At 35.6% G+C, this 13,549-nt stretch overlaps 1 protein-coding gene across 1 annotated transcript; it reads left to right on the forward strand.

Moving 5' to 3' along the window:
• Positions 1 to 1,669: 1,669 nt before the first annotated feature.
• On the forward strand, positions 1,670 to 13,280 carry LOC102604394 (serine/threonine-protein kinase EDR1). The gene is made up of 13 exons (XM_006347751.2): positions 1,670 to 2,260; positions 3,520 to 3,942; positions 4,796 to 4,899; positions 5,126 to 6,267; positions 7,088 to 7,128; positions 7,425 to 7,493; positions 9,448 to 9,548; positions 10,366 to 10,444; positions 10,549 to 10,647; positions 11,221 to 11,289; positions 11,414 to 11,463; positions 12,424 to 12,600; positions 12,694 to 13,280. The coding sequence occupies exons 1-13, from the start codon at positions 1,802 to 1,804 to the stop codon at positions 12,827 to 12,829; spliced, it is 2,949 nt and encodes a 982-aa protein (XP_006347813.1). The 5' UTR covers positions 1,670 to 1,801; the 3' UTR covers positions 12,830 to 13,280.
• The last annotated feature ends 269 nt before the right edge of the window (positions 13,281 to 13,549 follow it).

A 13,549-nucleotide genomic window follows, 5' to 3' on the forward strand; every position in this document is an offset into this window, starting at 1 on the left:
ATAAGAGTTGATATACATCTCGTTATGAAAGTGATTGTATAATGTCATACAAATGAGTCACATATACTCTTATTCTCTAAGGAATGCAAAAATTAATACTAAAAAAATAAATTCATGTAAGGTATATTTGATCTTCTCATTTTTTTTTTACTTTTTTTATTCAACGATTAATTTGGATTTATTATTTTAACGGTCAAATTTATTTTTCCACTAATTTTATTGTAGAATTTATCATAGATACAAAAACTAAATTACAATATAGGCGCCAAAAAAATATTCAAACTACAAAATAGCCACAAAAAAATACTTATTTTTTTCACTTTTTTCATTCACACTTCTTTCTTTTAGTTTTACACTAAAGTGAAAGAAAAAACAAAGAAATATGAATAAGAAACTCAAAAAATGTTAATTAAATAAGTCAAAAAAATAATTCATGTGTGAAAAAAAATCAAATATACCCCTACATGGATTTTTTATAATTAAAATAAAAAAATTAATTTAAAATTAATTTTTTCACTTCTATTAGATGAAAAAGATATATATGGGCCATTTTTTGTAATAAAATAGACCCTTTTTAAAAAAACAATAGGTAAATTGAGCGCTCGCTGGATTCAAACTAGCAACATTAATCTTGAAAATAGGTCCTCAGACCAGTAAACCATCAGGTTATTTTGGTCATGTGTTCCTTTAGCTAATATTTAATATGTTTTTAAGAATTATACAAATGATATATCAAATTTAGTCGGATGACCATGAGTTTCGGTGACCTAAAATTTTACACCTAAATTCACCCCTGAATACAACAAAGAATGTGCATTGAGCTCATAACGATTAAAGTTATATTTTGTAAATAAAGTAGGTTGGGAAACCATCTCTCCACTTTTGTAAAGTAATGATTAAATTTGTGTAGATTCTATCTTTCCTGACTTCACTTTAAAAATTTTATTGGGTATATTATTGTTGAATTTCTTACTAATCCAATTTCTCTATTTAGTTCAATTTAAATTCTATACTTTATAGGATTTGTATACATGGTTACCTCTTTCATTAATGGTATAATCCTATTACGTAAATGGTAAATACATAACAAAGAAACAAAGTCTCCTCAATCCTCATCAACAATAACATAGAAATAAGTCTCCTCATCGACATAAGTTATTATTACTTGATATTTATTTAGAAATCAGTAGTTGATAATTGACTTGCATGTTTATAGTGGTGGTTTCCAATCATTCGTTTATTACTATTGAGTTGTAGTGATTCCTTTAATTCAACTGATTTATAATATATAATCAATAATTTCAAAGTTAAACACCATGTTTTTGTTAGGAATTTTGTATGTTAGTTAAAAGTATAAAAAGATTATATTTTTTTATAATATTATTTTATATAGTCGACTCAATTTATTTGAAATTGCTTTAATAGTTATTGATGTAATCTGTTGACAAAATATACCATTCATACTTGTCTTCTACTTTTGGAAATAGTTGTACTGCGTAAGAATGTTCCATTTTCCTTACGTTTGAGGCACACAGAGAAATTTCAGTAAAAATAGCGCGTTAATGTCATTTCCCGTAAATTCGCTCAACTCCATGCCCTTTTTTTTTAGTTTAGTCACCCCCAATATTCACCTCCCTAAGTTTTCCCTCCCCTCTTTCTCTCTCTACAATCCCCTTTTTCCTTTTTACCGTCAATAGGAGAGAGTGTGAAGACTAACTGTAGTAGTAGAGGTTGATTTGTATATACACATATTTACTAATAGAGAGAGGGGAAAATAAGGTATGATATAGAGAGAGAAACGATGAAACACATTTTCAAGAAGCTTCATCATTCAAATCGATCAAACGACGTTCAATCTACTTCATCGGTATCCTCGTCATCTTCGCCGGCAGCGGGTGTATCATCGTCGTCTTCGACGTCATGTACTACCGATCATCGGAATTCCAGTTCGGTTCTTCAATCACCGTCGAGTCCTCCCACGATTTCAAATGCGTCAACGGCGACCACTGCTGTTTCGGTGAGTGCGGGTGGTGGAGGAGGGAATATTTCGACGATCAATCGACAGCAGGACTATTATACTTCGGAGGAAGAGTATCAGGTGCAACTTGCCCTAGCGTTGAGTGTGTCATCCTCGCAATCTCAAGCTCTGTCTGATGTTAATTCAAGCAACGGTCAGATACTAGGGAGAGGGCGAAGCGCTGTTGAGTTGGCACGTGATAGGGAGGATGCCGCTGCGGACTTGCTATCGAGGCAGTATTGGGTAAATCTTGAAAAAATTCTTGAATTGTTGTGGAATTTGCTTCCAATAATTTCACATTGCTAATTAAGCTGATGGTCTTATTGAACTTGCTATCTGTGATTAGTTCAAGTTCAAGTGAGAATATCTCCTTATCTCTGTTTTTATGTCCTTTTGTAGTGTCACGGTAGTGTAGCACTTTGAGTTGTAAACTTCGCAAACAATGTAACTTGTAGAAAGATTAGATTCAGTAACTGAAGTGAAGAAGGGTTAGCCTTTTTTTTAAAAAAAGTTATTAATATATTGATAAACAACAACAAATACCCGTGAAATTCTACAAGTGGGGTTGTGGGACAGGGTAGAGTGTACGTAGAGGCACAAAGGTTATTTCTGATAAACCCTCGCTCAAGGTTTAGAAAACTTAAGAAAAAGAAATACATGATTCAGATGGATGGTCATGGAAAAAGAAATCCATGTTAATAATATTCTATTTCTTTTTTCTGATCTACTTTGAAATGTTTTTCCTTGAGCTAGGGTCTAATGGAAACACCCTCTCTATCTCTGCATACACTCTACCCTCTCCAGACCCACTCGTGGGATTACAATTGAGTATGTTGTTGTTGGATGGATGGTCATGGAAGACCAAGATACGAATTTGTAGTTTAGCTTGGGTGTTTCAAGCAAAAATGTTCAACTTGGGGTGCTGATCTATCCAAAGCTCAAGCACTGCAGCACCTTACCAACTATAATATCAATTACATTTATTTGTTGTATTTCTGTATTTTCAAATAGAGGTCTGACAAGGGAACTGTTTGGTGAGGATGTTAAGGTATTACATGTTTTGTCTTTTTTTTTCTTTTGATAGGGATGCAGAGATTTTGCATAGTTGCAGGCACATTTTCTTTATTTAGATTCTCATGTTTCTTAGCTGATTTGAGTTTAAACTTTCCTTATAATGGATATTTAAGTTCAGGTGATAAGACTATGATTACCTAACATCACCGACATGCTATTTTTGATTTGAAAGGCACATGTATCTTTAGGGTTCGAGAGGATTTGTCTTGTTATCTGTCGTTTGATTAACCTTGAAGATTTGAATAGGTTCCTTTCCTCACAATACTTTATCGATTGTGTTATTCCCTTTTGGTCTCCCCTGTAAAAGCTTAATAATTTCTATACATAGCTAATTCCTGGAATATGTTTTCTATTGAAGATGATTGTCAGTTTGGTTCTCATAATTTGGTTTCCAATCTTTTGTCTCACTTATTTTACCCTCTTATCAGGATTATGGTGTGATGGATTATGAGGAGAAAGTTGTTGATGGTTTCTATGATGTATATACTCTCTTTACAGATCCAGCAAGTCGTGGGAAAATGCCATCTCTTTCTGAACTTGAAACAAATCCTGGGACTTCTAACTTTGAAGGTGTGATAATTAATCAGAGAATTGACCCCTCCTTGGAAGAGTTGATGCAGATTGCACACTGTTTTACATTGGACTGCCCTGCCAGTGAGATTAGTCTGTTAGTACTAAGGCTTTCTGAACTTGTAACTGGGCATTTAGGTGGGCCAGTAAAGGATGCAAATATCATATTGGCCAAATGGATGGAAAGAAGCACCGAGTTGAGGACATCACTTCACACCAGTGTGCTACCAATCGGATCCCTAAAAATTGGGCTTTCACGTCACCGTGCACTGCTTTTTAAGGTGATTATCATAATAAAATGTTGTGCCTGTTTCTTTCATTGGGACAGAGGGATTGAATAACTTGCAATCCATAATAACAAGCATTGGATAGAGGCAATGTTATTTGGCTTCCCGTTGATTAGATATACTTAATTGATGTTTGAACAGAGCTCGCTTACACTTGGAAATAGGTGTCGAGGATCTTTTGCTTAAAATATTACAATTTCTTCAACAGTTAAGGACTTTTGAATCATGACAATAAACCATTTACCTAACTGTTACCATGATGGGCTTCTAACAAGGAAAACCTTTAATGTAGAAAGCTATTGTTACAATTTAAAATGATTCTTCTGCCTAAATCTGTTTGATTTATCTCATAGGTAATATAGATAATAAGGCTATGCTCTTCATGTTAAGTCTTGGGATATTTCATCTATTACTTTAAAGTTTTGGATTAGATGCTTGTGCTCTTTCACAACTTTCCATACATTTAGCAGATAACTTAGGAGGTACTGCCTCTTATCTTCAAGAATCTTTAAATGTTGTAATCTACCTGGAGCTGGGCCAATTTAATATGCGTCATTAATTTACAAAGCTTTTGTTACCTTGCACCATTACAATTCAACTCAAACCATGCACAGTCTTCTGTACTTGTGACCTCATTCAACTGGCTTTTGACTTCTTAAACTTTGTAAAGGTATTCTTTGAGAGGGTTGAGTTTAATTCTTTTATTTTAATCAGATATAAGTATGATTTAGTGGGAACTTTTGTATTGAAGTTTGGCAACGTTATCCTCTTGTGGCATTTAAGTGACTAGTCTCTTGTCTAATCAGATTTGTATCATCTTCATTGCTGTTGTTTTTACTTGAGGCAGGTACTAGCTGACCATGTTGGAATACCCTGTAGACTTGTTAAAGGGAGTCACTACACTGGTGTCGAAGATGATGCTGTCAACATTGTGAAGTTACCAAATGATAGGTGAATTATGAAGTTCAATAGCTTTTCTCAAATCTAACTATAGTCATCTATGAAATTTCATGAAACACGTGATCTTTCTAAATTTGTAACTTCAAACTGTATCTCTTATTTGCTGCGGCAAATGCATTATTGTGCAGATGTGCATGTATTGCGACATTTGTATTTTATTGATTTTTGTTGTGTAGCTCTCTACATTTCAGTCTCTAAATCAATTCTTTGCCTTCAGCGAGTTTTTGGTTGATCTCATGGGAGCACCAGGCACACTCATACCAGCTGATGTTCTGAGTGCAAAGGATGCTTCTTTTAACAGTCCGAAATTGAACAAGATTCCAAGTTTGCCGTCCAATAGTGATTCTGGAGTTTCCTACCCGAGACGGAACTTGTTATCTGGTCAAAATTCTGGGTTAGGAGATGATTTCTCCAGTAGATCTAAGCCCGAGAAGATAGAATCAGTTCATTCGATCTCCGATGCAGGTGGTAGCTCCACTGCTGATTCTTCAGGAATCAACAAAAGACCATCTTCTAATCAGGTTGATTGGACTTTGCCATTAGCAATTGGAACTTCTTTGTACAAAGGGGGCCGTGGACCCAATGCAGCTGGTGATGGCTTGAGGTTGAATGTAAATGTCGTTCCTTATGATCAGAATAACCCTGAGGATCCAAAAAATCTTTTCGCTGATCTTAATCCGTTTCAAATAAAAGGCTCTGGCAACACATTACTTCAGAAAAATCCTGCTAGAAACAAAGTCAGTGAATTGCAACAGCCAATAAATACTTTGGTCCCCGGACGGCCTCCTGCCCCTATGATGTGGAAAAATCGATATGCACCCAATGAGGTGCCCTGGAAAAACGAATCTGATTCTGAGGGACTTTTTCCAAAGAAGAACGGTGGATCTAGTGGGTATAATATATCATCAATCGCATCTACCAGCTCAAATATACCGCAGAAGTCTTCCACTGATACCTCCAGGTTACATGGAAATTCACAGCCTGCCTATAGAGGAAATGATGAGGTTGCTTCCACCAGGGATAACAGTTCCAGATTATCAGCTGAGCTTGAGTTTAGAAGGTTGTCTGTTCAGAACCGTCAAAACAATAATAGAGAAACAAGTCAATGGGAGGGGCACAGTTTGCAGAGTGATGAGTTAAATAGGACACAAGCATATGGAGAAGATATTATTGTGGAAAGTGATCACACAAGAAATTTGCAAGCTCAGTCAATAGGAACAAATATTAAATTGAAGGAGCCAGAAAATCCAACTTCTTCAGGAAATCTAGGTCCAAGTCAGGTTGATCCTGTATTTGATGATGTTGGTGATTGTGAAATTCCATGGGAAGATCTTGTCATTGGCGAGAGGATTGGTCTTGGTAAGCCTTTGTTTGTCTTGACTGAAATATCTTGCGATGACAATGTTGGATATTGTGCAAATGCATTCAAACCTCATATTTATTTATATTTGTACAACAACTACATCTCAGCCCGAAGTTTCATTAAGATTTATACTTCCTTGGGTGTGGGTGGGGCCAGTAAAAATATTTGGTTATCTCCAATCATTTCCATCCATTGGATGGGGAAATGAATAATAAATGTGAAATTTTCTAAAATTTTCTACCTAGTGCTTGTCATGAGGAGTGAATAGTGTGGATGTCTGTTAATGTAGGTTTAATATTTTGTTGGAGATTACTCAGTTGCTTGGTTCATAAAGGTGAAAATAAATAGGGACTCAACTTACTCTCTCATCTCCATCTACATGAATGCAATCAAAGATTTGCCCACTTTATCATTTTGCTTTTATGTTTAAATTATATACACTAACAGTGTAATGATTTTAAACACTATCAGTGACTTTTAACTTGTGGTGGGAGGTTAGTTACTATCTTTATCAGATCACCAGTTGATGCTTATCAAGAGGTTTACCTGTAATTACCTAATAAGATACATGATTGTGTAAATATCTTTTACAGTGTCAGTACATAAAAAATTCTTTGCTTATACATCTAGAGTTTCTATTGGGATATCTCTGGAAGCAATCATAATACTGATATTCTAATCTTATTTATCAATTTTTGAATATGCTGTAAGATATCCACAAAAAATGGATGGTAATATTTGGAATCTTTATAGGTAATATTATGGGTTTACTCTCAGAATGATTTCTTCACTCTGAATTTCTGGTTCCATTTTCAGGTTCCTATGGAGAGGTTTACCATGCAGATTGGAATGGCACTGTAAGTGATTTTATTTCAAATATTCCCAGGAGCGTTTTGTTTCATATTCCTATTAATTAATTGTTACTAGCCATGTAATTAGAATCAGATAAGTGTCTTAAAGTTCTGAGTTGTCAGTGTGTTCTTTGCTATATATCCTCTGTAGGTGTCACATTTCATCAAATTCCAATATTCTAACGTATGCTTTGTGTATCATCAAATATTTTGTTGTCATTAAGTGAAAGCTTTGGTATTGACGTAATTGGTTGAGTTTATTAAATATTGAGTGCGTTTGCTTGTGAATCTGTCTATAACAGGAGGTTGCTGTAAAGAAGTTTCTCGATCAGGATTTCTCAGGTGCAGCGTTGGCTGAGTTTAAGAGAGAGGTTAGGATTCTGCACTGTTATGCTTACTGTTTGATGCCTGCATTGAAGTTAAATAATCTAAAGAGTATTGGAAACATGTTCTGGTTTCCAGTACTCTTCTAATTTTTTAAAGAGGTTATGCCTGCATAGTCCCAAGAAGCTGGTCCTGTCATTTTCTGGTTCTGTATAATCACTTCTAGAAATGTACTGCCATTCACATTTATGATAGATCCGAAAACCTGTTTGACGACAGGGAAGATTTAGTAGCTGTTGATTTTTGCATTTATGGGTGTCTGCTGGCATAACCTCTTTTTAACATCATCGTGTTCTTTGTGGTGGAGTCCATTGTAGCTGTAACAGAACTCCTTGTCTGTTTTCAAGAGTCTTGGATGGTTCGCCCACAAACTATATATGCTGACATAATCTATCTGAAGACCGAGTTTAAGTTGTTAATTTGACTTATGGGTATTTTAGTGCCAACATGAATCTGTAACAGTTGTAATCAATTCTCCCAATCATTTTTGTTCTATCCTGTCGTTAACTCTCAAAAGTCGTGCAAGGCTCTCAAATGGTCTGACTGTTGGATGTTTCCATTATCGTTTGACTGAGATTGAATTTGACCAGGGGATGCTCTCATGACAACTAATATTCTGTTTTGCCAAAAATAGAAGACACATACGAAGAGAACATTAGGATAGTGGTTGAAAAGTTAGTTTGATAGAAAAGACAACAAATCAAAGTTTTAAGTTTGAGTAGCAAAAATAATTTGGATTCTTGAAAATTGCGAGAAGTGTGTGAATGATATTATTAGTTAATGGTGTCGTAGTTTTTGTATAGTACCAACTTGAAAAGAGTTGTAAAAATTGGAATGAAGTACTCTTGGATATTTTCCTCCATTCTATTTATAGAAAGATTGACTTACCCTTCTATTTGGATGTGAAAATTAGTGTCACTGAACATTTTTGTTGTCTTTACTACCTAAAAATGATATGAATAAATATTTCCCATCACGAGCATGACTTGTGTATCTTCCATTCTTGTTTCAGTTTTCGTTTTTGTTTTTGAAAAGATAACATTTGTATTATATCACTTCAGTTTCGTTTTTGTTTTTGAAAAGATAACATTTGTATTATATCACAGTAATATCAGGTTCAAATCCAACAGTGACATAAACATTAGGTGATTTTTTCTCATTTGTCCTAGCATGGGGGGATAAAGTTCCCTGTACCTGTTGCTGGTGGGAGGTCACAGCTCACAGGTATCTCGTGGGATTAGTTGAAGTGCACGAAAATTGGTCTGGACACCACAATTATAAAAAAATTATATCACAGTATTCCGTCCTGCAGTAAAAAAAATCCTGCAGGTATCCATAATTACAAGGGGATTACTGAGAAGATCTTCTAATGCTATGTCAAAAGCTTACAAGGATCCTAACATATCCATAATTGAATCTGGATCTTCCATGTATTACCAAAAATAAAACAACACCAAACAATTCATTTTCAGCTTCTGAATAGAATTGTAGTTGTCCTCAAAACATCTCTGATTCCCTTCTCTCCACACTGTCCACCAGATACAAACAGGGATAATTTTCCATCTCTCCTTCTGTCTGGAGAAGCTGCTGTAACTATCCCAGACTTCCAAAGCATGCACAATTCTCCCTGGCATCACACATGACATTCCTTTCATGCTAATAAATAACCTCTATAGCTGAGTTGTGATCTTACAATGCAGGAAAAGATGATTAACTTTCAGCTATAGTTTGTCAGTTTCATTTTTGTAGGATACTTGTTTGACGAGAATAGTAGGTTTGATCTTCTACATTAGCTGCTAATCAGTTTCGGATATATCATCTTGTGTACTTTGAAGAGATATTCGTCATACGTAATGTTTGTCGCATTTCTTTTGTTTGCTGCTTAAACTTTCTTCTTGTTGAAATGCATCATTAATTAACATAATTAGTTCTTCATGGCAGGTGCGTATCATGCGTCGGTTACGACATCCAAATGTTGTTCGTTTTATGGGTGCTATCACTCGGCCTCCCCACCTTTCTATTATCACTGAGTTCCTACCACGGTATGTTTGTATTTTAACTAACAGCCCTTTTTTCTTCCTTATTTTCCATCATTAGTAAGATTTTGGTTATTGTGGACTTTTTCCTTCGACATACTTGTTCTGAAAAGATATGGGGTAGGTGCAAGCACTCGATGCAAATTATTCACTATACATTTAAGTGGTAAAAGTCGAATATATGTGTACCACTTACTTGTATCTTACTCATATTGGTTTGGCAATCCATGTAAAATTAGTGTCCACTGGTACAAATTACAAAGAGAGCATGATTCTTTTATATTGCACATAAATCGTTGTAATAGTTTCCCTATATGTAGCACTGTGGAAGTTCTTCATTCAGTCCTAATAAGTGTTTGTAAAAAAAGAAGCAAAAACAGTTAAATGTGTTGAGATTTTAATGATTCAAACCTTACAAACAATGGCATCTCTCATATCCATTCAGCTAACATAAATATTCGTCTAGGTGTCTTTATTAGTGATTGTGGATAACGAATCAATGAAAAGAAGGTTTACCATTTGGATTAATATTTATTTATTATAGACCTTTGGTTATCTCACCCTATAACTGTTTCCATGTTATATGGTTTTTGAGAGCTCTCCAAGAACTGTCTTCTAATATGATGTGAATACTACAAAGATGAATGCAAAATTCTTTCCTTATTGTGTTTGATTTGTGGTACTACAAAGTGCCAATTGTTGTTAGTCTCTTTCAGCCATAGTTAGTTATTAAATAGTATCTAATTAAGGCAAGCAATTAGTGATTTTGAAAAAAAAAACTTGTGAAATATGAATTACTCATCCAAAATACCATGCTTTTCAGAGGTAGCTTATATCGGATAATTCATCGTCCGCATTTTCAAATTGATGAAAGGCGGAGAATCAAAATGGCCCTTGATGTGGTATGGTTCAACATCTTTACATGATCAATATTGCTGGATCTTGGGAAGAATTGATCAGCATTTTTTTTGCTTATGTTGTTGATCTTTGAGGTTCTCTTGTGCAGGCAAAAGGCATGGATTGCTTACATACAAGCAACCCTACAATTGTTCACCGTGATCTGAAGTCACCTAATCTTTTGGTTGATAAGAACTGGAATGTTAAGGTAATTCGCTTTCTTTTTATCTTCTTGTTACCTTGCATGAACTCATGTTATTTTTGAGCAAGCAAAATTTATTAGTTTTTCCCTTTGTGTCTTGTTGAGTGCAAGGTGTGATGTATGGATTAGCTCACATCGTGAGTTTGAACCTTGTTGTGGACATAGTTGGGTATTTAAGTGGAGAGAAGTGGGAAGGATGGACCTAATTTTCCACCGGGCTTCGAACTGCTCCCCAACAGGCCCTGGCGGATTTTTCAGTTACTAAAAAGTTGATCTTATTTATCTTATCAAAAAAAAAAAAAAAAAGAAAGTTGGATCTTATTTTTGGTTTGTTGAGTTGGTTGTAAACCCTTAATGCTTCAGTGAGCAAACCTTTGTAGCCTTTTCTTCAATTCAAGAATTTAGGACAGCAAAATGAAAAGAAAGTAATGCAATTGTGTGATTATGTTCATTTTGAAGGGGGTGTATATTTGGTTGTGGTTGTTTCTGTTAGTAACTCTGGATCTCTGTTGAACCATTCCTTAATTTGTCGGATGTCTTAGAAGGGACTATTAGTAACTCTTGAATCTTGGAATGCAGGTAGGTGATTTTGGCTTGTCTCGCTTGAAGCACAACACATTTTTGTCTTCCAAATCAACAGCTGGAACGGTGAGAACAATATAACTGTTTTCTATTGGTTACATGTGTTACCTTACGGTGAAGTTTGGATAATAATTATTTTCTTTCTTCACTTGCTTTTGTTATTGTCTAACCTAGTCTTTTCATTCCATAGCCTGAGTGGATGGCACCAGAAGTTCTCCGCAATGAACCTTCGAATGAGAAGTGAGTTAACATATTCTTTACTAATTCCATGTTTTCTCTCATAGTCTGTGTAGAGATGTTCTTGTAGTTCTAATTTTTCCTTTACAAATTTGACCTTTTTGTTTTTCTGTCAACCTCCATGGTAGGCATGCATGCCATTGTTCATCATGTTTATATTACTTGTTACCTTTTGTTAAGAAAATTGATGTTGGGTCCAATGCAAACCCCAAAAGCTAGCTCATTAGTGAAGATTGCCTAAGGCATATAATGAGACATAACGTGGGAAATCTAACACTTCCTCGCATACCCAGGGAATCTTGAGCATGAACAACATAACATAGGAGTCCTCAAGGAAATAGACCTTAGGTCTTACTCAAGCCCCAAAAGCTAGTTTATGGATGAGGATTGCACAAGATAAAATAAGATAATCCCATTCACTTGATCAATGTGGGACAATTTAACAACCTGGCCTTGGATAATAACCAAAAATGGGGTTCATAATCCACATCAGCTATAACATTTACATTTCTACTTGGCTAAAGTTGAGTTTTGAGATAGTCGTTATGCCCATGGAACTGGACTGCTGCACCATCTCTGCAAGTATGAGAAAGGATTTGTTTCATCTGCTGCCTGGGATTCAAATGCCAGCCTTACACTTTCCTTATATTTTCCAAAAATGGAACGCATCATCCAGGATACAATTCTTGGTTACGTAGTTCCAAACTTATAAAATAGTGAATATAACCTGGAGGAGTTGTAGTGGTGTAATCTGTTGAACTCTTTTGACACTCCGTATCCTAATTTTGAACTAAACATGGTTTCCTGAATGAACATTTCCTTTGTGGTATTCTTGGTCACTAGGATGAAATGAGCTCATAGATGGCTAAGTTTGGAACATGTGTTTATTTTGCAGCAGATTTTGTACTTGCTGAGTTCTCCATGCTATGTGTTCCTCAGCTAAAATTTTTGGTCACTTGACAGGTGTGACATCTACAGTTTTGGTGTCATTCTATGGGAACTTGCAACCTTGAGATTACCTTGGAGTGGAATGAATCCTATGCAAGTGGTGGGAGCTGTTGGCTTCCAGAATAAACGCCTTGAAATTCCCAAGGAACTTGATCCTATAGTAGCAAGAATAATATGGGAATGTTGGCAAACGTAAGAATGACATGCACCTGTATTATCCTTTAAGTTTCTTTTTCTTTTTCAAGATGCAGAATGCTAATTACCTCGTACATGTATTTTTTCCAGTGATCCAAACTTGCGTCCATCATTTGCACAGCTAACTGTGGCTTTAACACCATTGCAACGGCTTGTCATTCCTGCCTATGTGGATCAGCTGAACTCCCACTTGCCTCAGGAAATCTCAGTAAATTCTACCCCCTAAATTTTCTGGTCTCCCTCAAGTGCTAATGTAGGCTAATCACTTGGGAAAAGGAAGGTTTGGGTGTTTGGTTTCTGGTTTCGTTCCTATGCAAAAACGGAAGGACAGAGATTATCTCTTGGCAAATGGGGTAAATGGTGCTTTTAGCTCAGAGATGCTTTATGAAGTAAAAGTGAAAGCTACCGTAGTGGTGCTCCTTCTTGTATAGTGGTTGTGTATAAGTTGATCCCAAAGAAAGTGGTTGTCTTTCTGAGTTGTATAGTCTTAATGACCATAAATTCGTTGGTTGAAACCCCCTTCGAAATAACGGGGTGGTGCCGCACATAATCCCTGTATAGTCTATACAACAGAGGCTAAGTTGTCACTTATAATAAATATATGATTTGTCTTCAAACTGTACAATGTCTCACGTATTATGCCAAATCTACCTCTCTTTAGTTTGTACAACTTTGAATATCTCAATCGTTTATATCATACTACAATACTCTACATTGATGGCTAATTTTCAATTACATGGGTTAAATTTTGCAACTTCTTCAGTGCTGGAAATTCATGGGCCACCATGGTTTGGACATACATGAAAAATTTTCAACACATATCTTTGACTATTGGGTCGCACCGTACGCGTGGGATATAATATAACTTTATCGTTGGTAACTTCTAGCAAGTGTATCCTCCATATGGGTCACTTCCACCTTGGCCCGAAAAACTTTCATTCCTAAT

This window comes from Solanum tuberosum, unplaced genomic scaffold, assembly GCF_000226075.1.
Source record: "Solanum tuberosum cultivar DM 1-3 516 R44 unplaced genomic scaffold, SolTub_3.0 scf00092, whole genome shotgun sequence".
NCBI classification, from domain to species: domain Eukaryota; kingdom Viridiplantae; phylum Streptophyta; class Magnoliopsida; order Solanales; family Solanaceae; genus Solanum; species Solanum tuberosum.